At 28.4% G+C, this 11413-nt stretch overlaps 1 protein-coding gene across 1 annotated transcript in view; it reads left to right on the forward strand.

Annotated features, from left to right (window-relative positions):
• Positions 1-10980, forward strand: part of LOC136990487 (thyrotropin-releasing hormone receptor-like) — a 90868-nt gene extending 79888 nt beyond the window's left edge. The window contains exon 3 of the mRNA XM_067288872.1: positions 9969-10980. Within this exon, the coding sequence (XP_067144973.1) occupies positions 9969-10310 (342 nt within the window). The 3' untranslated portion in view covers positions 10311-10980. The remainder of the gene's footprint in view (positions 1-9968) is intronic.
• Positions 10981-11413: the final 433 nt, after the last annotated feature.

Raw genomic sequence — 11413 nt, forward strand, 5'->3', positions numbered from 1 at the left:
TGCCTGTACTATGTATATTATAAAGAATATTTGCATCCTAATTAATATAATTTTATCATAAAATATATCTGCACAAAAAACTAACAGAACCTGTACGGCGTACAACGCGATCACTCATTTCTTTCGAGTAATTTATCATCAATGATCGATCGTAAACGTTTTTATATAATATTATTATTTTCCGTACGACATAATTAATTTAATTCTATTATTTTAGAGGGGGAATTAATTCGATTTTCTTTCGTATAACAAAAACTATTATTTGTCCACATTTACTTAATATAATTAAATGCATCGATAACTTTTCGAGTATTATCATCAATATAATCAAATTCGTCAGATTAACTATAAGTGGTTTCGAATGTTTTTCTTCCCCTTAATAACCGGATGAAGATTTCTAAAAAAGTATTATCGAATGAAAATGGGGGAGGAACTATTTTAATGCGGCCCTTTTAATTATTGACGCAATTAAAAGAGCAATTTTGGATTTCGGAATTTTCTCCAATAGGTGAAAAAAAGAATTTAATTTTGTCACGTTATTAAAGGGAAGATTAAAAGTTGAAAAACGTGATATCGATAGCCTAAATCGAAAATGACAAAAACATCAGGCAAAGAATGGAAGAGAATTCCGTTAATACCTTTTAAACTATAGAAAATTAATCCCGGAACACAAAGAATGATTGGAAAAATGTGAATTTTTCACTCGAATTCGTCTGTAAAAATCATTTTATTCCCATTAATTCGATGCTTTTGAAGTTCCTCTTTTAAACATCATCGGATTCGGAGTAATTGCTTCTGATCGTAATAGTTGTACGAGTTTGACTTAATTAAAATTAGACAGAAAAATTACTCGTAAAAAAGCGGTTTTATGTTAGAAAAATATTAAAATTGTTACTAATTTTAAAGGGGCGATATGAATTTAAGTTCGATCAAGCGCGATGAAAAGGGAAATCTCTTAGCATCTTTTCAAATACTCTGTCGATACAACTAACCGAATGAGGTTTATCTCCCGAATTGTAAGAAGAAAAGTGGAAGAGAGATTGTAAGCAATAAACAGTGTTTGTGATGAGGTTTTGAATATAAATAGTTAATTTCTGTTGTGAATTGCAAGGAGAACGTCATCTCGATTCCCCTCGCAATAGAAAACACAACAAATATTCTCGAAATCGTGATTTATTTTAATAATATAATAAGGATTATTTATTAAATTTATTTAATTTTTGAAATATGAAAAGTTTTAAATATAAAACATTAAAGATTTTTATTACAGTAATATAATGTCGCGGTCCGAGTAAAAGTTTTTAAAAATTAGATATTAAATTGATACGAGATATTTATTCATGCCCAAGATTATAAATTATCATTAAACACATTACTTTTGTTCAAATTTACTGAATAAAATCTTCTTTAAGTACCATTTATAGGCCAGATCATTCTTCAAAATTGCATCATAGACTGAATTTTTAAAAGAAACATTCTGGTTTTTTCTATTATTTTATCTTAAAAATGTACAAATGAAAGTATTTCGCTCCGATCATTCATCAAATCTTCTATCTAATATTTATTGATGCTGGAAGAAATCTAGAATCTTGTTAAATGGCTTACTGGAGCGGTAACAGTATTTGAAGTTCGTAACATGTATTTATTTTCGGATAATGGCCCATATTTCTGAGCTATATTTGATACAGCAATCACACAATTAACTATTAATCATCCGAACCCGTAACACCATCTTCCAGCAAACAATTGCAACGGAAAGTACTCCAGACTGTAAATGTTTAATAAGATAACAATCGGATATTTTATAAATTAACTACAGGAAGTCGTTTCGTATCTTTTTATTGTAAATTATCTACAAGAATTTGTTTGTGGTCGAGTGGATTGAAGTAAACTACGAAGCAAATATTTACTTTCATGCAGCACTCAACAATAGCGAGACGAATCGCGACATTTATGGTCGTAAACATTGAGCAAAATTTATGTCTGGAATTTTGTGTCTTTTGAGAATTTTAATTATAATTCCCCCTCTGCATCGATGTCTAAATCATAGCAAAGTGCTGAAAGTGGTTAAGGATCCATAAGAATGAATTTGCTGAGAGTTGCAGAATTGTTACTTAAATATAAACCATTTATTTATTTATATTTCTTATTAGGATATAGTAAATTATGATTTTTATTTATAATATTTCTAAAGTTTTAAAAATCTTGCTTATGTAATTGTTTATGTTTGTGTCATTATTATCCAATTTATCTTCCGTTATGCAGTTGTGTATGGTGAAAAAGAAGAGAAGAAAAGTGGAGTTACTTTTTTTATAAAAATATAAATAAAAAATTCTCACTTTATAAAAGAAAGGTAGAATTATCTTTTTCCTTTCTGGCCCTCCTAACTTACCGCTAGCCGTTATTTTTCTACAAAACAATAAAAGGAATGAAACCATTAGAGGAATACCGTTTACTCAACATAAAATAAGTTAATTTCTTAATATTTTTCACCATTTTAAATAAATTACAACATATTCTTTCACAAACGTTTTAGAATTTTATAATGCAATTAAATTTTAATATATATTAATAATTTGACAATTACAAATTTAATTTTCTATCTGTATTTTACTTTTGTTTCGTGTTTTAGAAGTAAAAAACGATAATAATTTGTAAAGAACATCAGTTGATCCGGAAATAAAATTATTATTTTTTCGTATTCTCGAATGAAACTTGCATTTATAGGAAGTGAATCAAAGTATTTAAGATATAAAAAATATTTTTCCGAACAATTCCTTAAAATTAAAAAAAAAAATTATCGAAGATTATTTACGTTTGTGGTCCATTTTGTTTTACTTTATATTAGTAATTTTCACCTCGATAGCATTATTTTTTAATTTTTATTTTTAATGTGCGAAGCTTAAACAATAATATCGAGAAATAAACTCGATATAATTCTTATATAAGCGATTAAATCACGAATCTTTGTATTTGTCACGTATCTATGATACCTACAAGAAGTGCAGCGCATGTACTGTACAGCACAGTACCTAACTTTCTCTTTGAAGTAAATATAATAACTTTTATATTTGTCAGAAAATTGAAGTAATGAAAATATATATATATATATATATTCCATTTACTTCCCTTTGACGTATGGTCGATCGAATAGTAACGATTTCAATCATTAAAAATAATTAAAGGTTATCTCGGAATGCCAAGTTAAATTTAATCATATTTATCTCTTAAACGTTAAAAATATTCGAATTAATTAAATTTCTTCCAGAATTTTTCGAAAATAAACTCATTTATTCGTTTTTTTAGAATGGTTTATTATTGTAAATGTAAAGCGTAGAGTGTGATTTAAATGATGGAAACGGTTAAACTGAATAAAACGTTTTTATATATTTACAAAGTGAAAATATTTTCGATCGATTAACTTCTTCATAAAAAGTAAAACCTCAACATCAATCAATAATATTAGTTTCGAGCATAATTTCTTCGCGAAGAATCAACAAAAGAATGTTTGCCAGCTTCAACCTCCATCCAAAAATGAAGAAGAAAAAAAAAATTTCATAAAATGTCGATCAATTCATCTAAAAATCAAGCTTAAAATTTAGATAGAAAACATTTTTAATAAAAAATTTCAAAATTTCTCAATAATATATTCAAAAATAGATTCTTGTATCGAAGAATTCAACATTTCAATCAATTTTGGTGCAAGACGTTTCCTTCATTGATTAATATCGAAGTTGAAAAAATATTTTTAATATAATTTATCAAAATTTGATTATACAGTTTCATTAATCGAATCTTACGCTCGGAGACTGTCGTGGAACAGGTTGAAAATATTTTATCTGGAATTCTTGATAACTCCATTCACTTGACTCCTGAAAAAGCATCTTCCTGTTTTTCTGGTTCAGATGTTACCACTGACTACAATCGTTCTTTCTGATAGGAATTTTTTGCTTTAATATCCGATACGACTGTTTGCAAAAGTCTGTTTGATGTTTTGTATCTTCTTCTACTTCAAAGTACAAAGTACTGTATACACTTTTTGTTAAACCGAATTAACCGATGTCTAGTTTTATTTTTTTCACCGTATCTTTTTATTTTTCTTAATAATATTTTGTAATTTTATTATCTAATTTTGGTTTAGTTTTATAGCAAATTATTTTTATTAAAAAACTGTTATTATTTGAAATTTTTAAAAATATTTTTTCGATCATTTTTGAAATCCTAAATAATATTTTAAAGTAATGCCTTTTCTGCTAAAACTTTATAAAATTGTCTTTAATTAACTGAGTTACGTGTGTGTGTGTGTTTTCTTATTATAAATTATCATTTTATTAAGACTCAGTTACTAGCTTAGACCTCAATTTATCGATTAATAGAAAATAAAACTAACAGAAAACGTAAATTTTCTGCTTTATTAAAGACTTTTTTGGTTCGGTAATTAAGCAAAAGTTATAGACTTTTTCTTTCCAAATTCGCTGATTAGTCAAATAGAGCCACTCCTACGTTATAAGCGTGTTGATTGGCCGATCGTCAATTTGTTAACCAATCAAATGAAAAATACAGTTTAAATTTTAACAATTCGCAATACGTTAACAAACATGCCACGTGGTTAAAAGCAATTACTTCGGCATTGTTATATTTAGGAAAGTAAAATTTCCAACGCTTTTTAAAAATTTTATTTAATTAATTTATTTGTGTAAATGAATAAATAAAGTTAAAACAATTTAAGATTTGCTTGTTAATGAATCACGCGAAAGTTTACGATAGAAAGGGGTGTAAAAAGATCGTATTCATCCAATAAAATCTGACATTATAATTATGTTAAGTTGACAGAATTGCGTAGAGAAAGCTTCTAAATCTAATTTATAATTAAATTTGTTTGACTGGATGTAAATAAGATCTGTGGAATCTTGTAAAGTTTCGAATAGAAATGAGATTGTCGTGAATGCAGTTGTTAGTGATTAGACGACAATAAATTAGAAACGCAATTAGTGGAATTGTTGTCACCAAATTCAATTTATTTAGATGAAGAGCATAAGTCTCTGTAGATCAAAACATCTTAAAAATATTTAAAGAAAGACGTTTTCCCAATTTGTTATCAGAAAATGGCTGGTAAGAAAGAACATCACGAAATTTCTAGTAAATGATCGCTTAATAAGTACAGTGTGTTTGAGTTACGAAAATTATTGAGAGAAAATGATTGAAGATGTAAGTAGAAAGATAAATCATGGGAAATATAATCGATAATTTCTCTACACTTTAACAAAATTTATCACTAACTTTTATAAATTTATTAATCTTCGCTTTTGTTTAAACATTCTGCTTAAGAAAGGTGTTATTAATTGAAATCTATCGGAAATCACGTTTTCTTATGGCTTTATAATTATCAAAATATTTTTTGCTTATTCCGAATAAAAGACTACACAAAAAAGGCAAAAGACTCCAAAATGTATGTAGCAATCTTTGTATAAGTGTACAAACAAAAAATCCAGAAACGAATTGCGTAATATTCCCGGCTGTTATCAGTTTTTATTATTTTTTAAAAATAACTTTTATATTATTAAGCAAAAGAAATAAAATTGTGTATGGCGCCATCTGTTATGAGATTTTACTATAAAAATTTTTTATATTTTTAATTACTATAAATGGCAAATGGCTTAATTTTGAGGGTAAGGATGAATTTTATTTTAAAAAATGTAAATGTTAACGAAGATTTTATTCGTTATTAAGTCCTACCTCACTCTAGTTATATGACTCCCTTCTATCTCCCCACCCTATCGACCTTTCACCACCAAAATTTAATATCATCAATGTCCCTTATACACAAGCTACCATACCAAATTTAATTTTTTGAATCTTTACTCCATCCTGAGATATTACAAAATAGACATCAATATCAACACACACATATCCGTAGAAATTTTTGCCTTTGTATTGACTTTTGGGTTCAAGAGATCTCCAAACATGAACATTTGCAAAAAACTCGGAGAGTACATTTGACAAAATTCCCATACTTTCCCTTGTTATGCATACATAACAGCCGGTAAAGTAAAAGCTAGCAAAGGCTCTTACTGGAATTTCCCAGAACTCGAAGTGGAGGTAAATGAGACCATTAGGGCGGCTGCAGAGGAGAGGACAAAGGGAGCATTTGCCTTCTCCTGGAATCGAGTAAAATATTCCACAAATTATAATCTTAAAAATGATTGAGATAGGTAACCTTACACCCCCGACCATGGGGCGCTTTGATGCAATACTGTATTCTATAATGTACTTGTAAAAAAAAAGTCTAAAAAATTAATAAAAATTTATTGATGCAATTATTTGTTTCCAAGCTTTGCTCCTTCCCTGGAAATTTTTCTGCAGACGCCCATGAGGAGTTTCGATAATTTTCGTTAATATTACGATATAAAATTTAAGTAATAACAAAAGCTTACAAAGAGTAATTTTGTCAAATTATAATAAAAATCTCCATTTAAAATAATATTTAAGTTAATTCACTATGACAATCTCAATTATATGTGGAGCCATCTTGTTACGAGATGTTATTAAGAAATAATTTTTATATATAAATTATTATAAAAAGGCAAACAGACTTAATTTTGACGGTATAGATGAGTTTTTAAAAATATTTTAAATGCCAATAACGTGTAAAATTTGTATTAAGTCCGACTCCACTCGAAATACGACATGCGACTCTCTCTATCTCCCACCACCCTCGAGTTCCGTACCCCAAAATTTAAAAGCATCGATGTCCCTTATATGCGAGTTACCGTGCCAGATTTCGCTTCTTAATCTTTACCCTATTCTAAGATATTATATGAAATAGACAACAATACAAATACATACAGTACATATCGCGGAATGTTTTCCCCGTGTGTTCGGACGTTTCTGAGTTCAGGAAGTCTCAAAGCGTCGAGACTTGCAAGAAACCCGGAGGGTGAAATTTGACACGCTTACAATACTTTCCCGTGTTATGTTATAACAGTTGGGAAAGTAATAATGTAACACGTATGAAAGAATATTGTAAATATAACAGGAATATATGATAGACACAATGTAACACAAAGGAAAGCGAAAGCAATATAGTTAATGTATGTCTCTCAGTTATATTGTACCCCTATTCAACGCAGTCTGGAGAGATATTTAGCAGTCCAAATGTAATCAAATTCGATATGGTAACATTTCGGGACACGAGAAGACATTTCCGTAAAATATCTAGTACCAAAATTGTGGTGTGGGCACTTTTGGCGCTGCAAATAATAAAAATGTAGTTTTATTTGTGGGGACACTTAAAAACTGTGTGGTTTATCGAGGATGCGTTACAAATTCGGCAGTCTCGAAAGACACAATCACACTGTATGTGAGAGGAATCACGGAGAATCAATTACTGCCATTGCCTTCAGATTTTACACCTTCAGAATGGGCACCACTATATCTAGGAACTCTAGGGACTATATTGAGCACTATCACCTGCATTGCTAAGATCTCTATATAATGCGTGTGTCTTGTACGAATGAAATGTTTGTTGCTTGCAGCGCCAAAAAATGCCATAGTGGCGAGTTTCGGTACTAATTTGTTAGGAAATTCTTCCTCGTGTCCCGAAATGTTACCATACCGAATTTGGTTACATTTTGATAACTAGATATCTCTCTACACAGCGTCGAACAGTGGTATTTTAATTACAATCATCCGGTATAACTGATGTGTAACTTGAGTAAAAAAGTCGAAAACGTAACACGAATTAAGCCATATTAATTTATATAATGCATAATAACTATTGTGTAAAAATTTCGGCGAAATAACAGAGCTCAATAACATTTTTATAATCATATGATACACAGGGAGGTTGAAAAATTAGCTAACCATTGTAAAAATTAAATTGAGGTCTTATTTAAATATTTTATTACTTACAAACTGCAAAAATCGTTCAGAAATGATATTCTTTATTCGGTACAGAAGTTATAAAGATACACAAATTGCTGATTTTCGCGCATACAACACGGTTAACCGAGTTTGGGCTACTCTATATAACAATGAAAGTAGGAGGAAATGTAAGATAAATGGTAATACTATAAAACCATTTTATAATTTGTAAAATCCTCCGCTAGAAATTTATAATAACGAACTACATTTTCTTTCATTCAACATATTATTATTTTTTTTTTTGTATGTCATTTTTCTTTAGAAATTTTCCCCTTAACATTCTCGTAACAAATTTATCAGCAAAGTATCATTATTTTCTAATGTAGCAGTACAAAACATTAGGAATTAGTTTCTTTTTTTACGTGGAACAGAAGAAAGTTCTAAGAAGGGAAATATGTTGTAACTTATTCATTATAGGAGAAGAAAATTATTAAAATTCTTGATCGTGCCAGGAAACGTCAGAAGGAAGAATGTAATTAAAGTGGTCAGTACATACCTCCCCAATTAATTATCATCATCCTTCGGTTTCGACTGTAAAGCTGAAAGATACTGAAAGACTGAAGGTCAGAAAATTGGCAAGATTAGAAGACTTCCTGTTATTTCCGAGTGTAGTCATTAAGTATAGGAAAGACAGACTTTTAATTTACTTTTAACTCTTAGCTACTTCTAATAGGCGTGTAAGAAAAGTCATTTGACCCTGGCACAATCCAAAAAAATTTGTAAATATTTACATTTTACTTAATAATTTTCTACAAATTAATTTATTTAAAAAATACGTCTGTTTGTATAAGAAGTTTAATAAACGTTGCGGATTTTCTTAGATGTGTTTACATTTTTTCCTCTATATTTTTAGAGCTATATTAGATGTTCGAAAATGTCATACGCGTTTGGACTACAAAATAAGAAAAAACAGAAAATATATAAATAAAAAACAACAGCTAACGTCACTCCTAGTCTTTCATTTACATTCTAATTTATCCAATAACGTTTCTATCGAGTGAAGTACTAATAAAGGAAACCGGTAGAATATGCCCAATATTATACGCTATACAGATATTAGCCTAAGTCATTTTTCTGCTTGTTTGTCTTCGTTTCAGACAGAATATTATTACGCCATACAAACACATCACAATCACGCTATTGTTACCTCATACCGCCTGTCGTTATTACGTCATAGACGTTTTTATCAATCAAATTCGATTATATTCGTTTTATATTGTTTTCTCCGCATTATCGACTTTTAACGCACTCGAATTTTTTTTTCCGAGAACATTTCTTTTATATTTTATTTTAATTTATTTATTATAAAACAATATAAAATTTCATATCCAGGTTTATCCTGACAATTTCTCTATTTATTAATAATAACTTCAATATTAATTAATCATATTTAAGAATATTTTCTTTAAATAAATGGAAGAAAAGTTAATGATAATCCAAAAGAATTATTCCTAATTTAATTAGAATTAAATAAATATCAAATATTTAAAATTAATATCGCTTAATTAAGTGATGCAATCAACGATAAAAATTAAAATAAATTGCATTGTATTACTTCTATTTGTGTAAACATTTTTATCTTTGGCTAAAGTAAATCTAATTTCGCTGATTACAATTAGTTTACTGCTAATTTCTAGTTAAATATTTGAATAACTTATAACTAGTTTGAATGGTTTGTTAATCATATTTAAATAAGTTCAAAATTTCCTATCCGTTCTGTTAATTATAACGTTTAGAATTAGAGAATAAGTTCAAGAAATTTAAAATTTATTCGTCTTTAATTCTATAGACTTATAGATTCATAATCATTATAATTCTCCGTTGAGAATTAATGTATATAAATTCGGAATTATATATATATATATTAATACATGAGTGATTATGAAAACATTAATTAGCGATAAATATTATTATATAATTTTTGGATAAATTTGACTCTTTCAAATTCAATATAAATTATGCAAGCAATTTTGTGTGTGCAGACGTTTAAAATAAATCTGTATAAATATTTTAGTGCCAAACTCATATATTTTTCTTTGTTCCAGGTTGTAAAGATGTTGGTTGTGGTGGTGGCCGTGTTCGCAACGTTGTGGCTGCCCTATAGAGTGCTGTTAGTTTACAACTCCCTGGCCAAGGAGCGTTATATGGAGCTATGGTATCTAATGTTTAGCAAAACCATGGTGTTTATCAACAGTGCTATTAATCCAATCCTTTACAATGCCATGTCCATCAAATTCAGAAGGGCATTCAAGAGAATGCTTTCCTGTTCCAAGAAGGGAACGTCCGAGGGGCCCTTTAGCAGTTCTACAAGAAACACCCGAAGCATCGTAACGAATACAACAAGAATTACCTCTTGCAAAATTGAGCAGATGCAACACGTCCTCTAGGGCTTTCCACGGTTGCAATATTCATTCCAACTTAATCTATTTATTGGGTTCTTAATTACATTTAAAAAAATCCAATATTATCAAAATAATAGCATTTAAAGTATTTTAAAACGTGCCAAAAACGAGCGAAGACAATTAGAAAAAGAAAACACATTTAAGAAAAAATATATATATATAATATATTCTCGGATTTTATAAAAATAATTTTTATAATACTTAAACCTCTAAAAAATTGTTAAATACTCAAAATAATATTCAAATTTGATGGTGTTTAGAACCGTTAAAAACGCTAAAGTTAATAATATATTTGAAAAAGTTACGTTTTTGGGTCATGGGGGATACAAAGCAAAGAAGGAATGAAGGCGTCATTCATTATAATATATTTATTTTTCTTGATAAGCATATAAAACTTTGTGATCTTCGAGTTTAAATATTGTGTTGCATTAATATATTTTTCTGTGAAGTATAATATGTGATCATATAAAAAAATCTTTTCGTGATTTTGTGAGTGTATCAGTAAAGATAATAAAAGATACATATCAGTGATATGTTAGATTATTTTATCGAAAGAGTTTATGGAGGAGCATCCTCAGTCGAAGTTAAGGATGTTTGTTTAATTTGATGTTAATTAGAATGCATTAATGTATACGGTATATACAAAGTTGTTTCATGTAAATAAAAAAATTTAAGAAATTATCTCGAGTTTTTTTATTAACAAATATAATAAATAATGTTTTAAAATTCGCGAAATTTTTCTTACAAGATAACATTTTTCTATATTTGCACCTATAGAAACTGTATTGAAAAACTTACAGTCGATAAAGTGTATGAGGAAAAAATGTTAACAAAACTTTTTTTTTAATATTATACACTTTGCAGCAATTTTATAGTTTTATATACTTCTAGTGTTCTTATATTCTTTTCTTCTTTTTTAAAGTATAAATTCAATTTTATAAAGTAGTAACTGGTTTATATATCTATTGACACTTATAGCCACTTTACGGACTTTCTCGGGTTATAAAAATATTGCATAAATAATATATGGCATATAAATAATTGCTGAACCTTTTAAAATAATGTAAAATTATTTAGAAAAAAACTAA

The sequence above is a fragment of the Centruroides vittatus genome, unplaced genomic scaffold (genome assembly GCF_030686945.1).
Source record: "Centruroides vittatus isolate TY-2023 unplaced genomic scaffold, ASM3068694v2 scaffold_944, whole genome shotgun sequence".
NCBI classification, from domain to species: Eukaryota; Metazoa; Arthropoda; class Arachnida; order Scorpiones; family Buthidae; genus Centruroides; species Centruroides vittatus.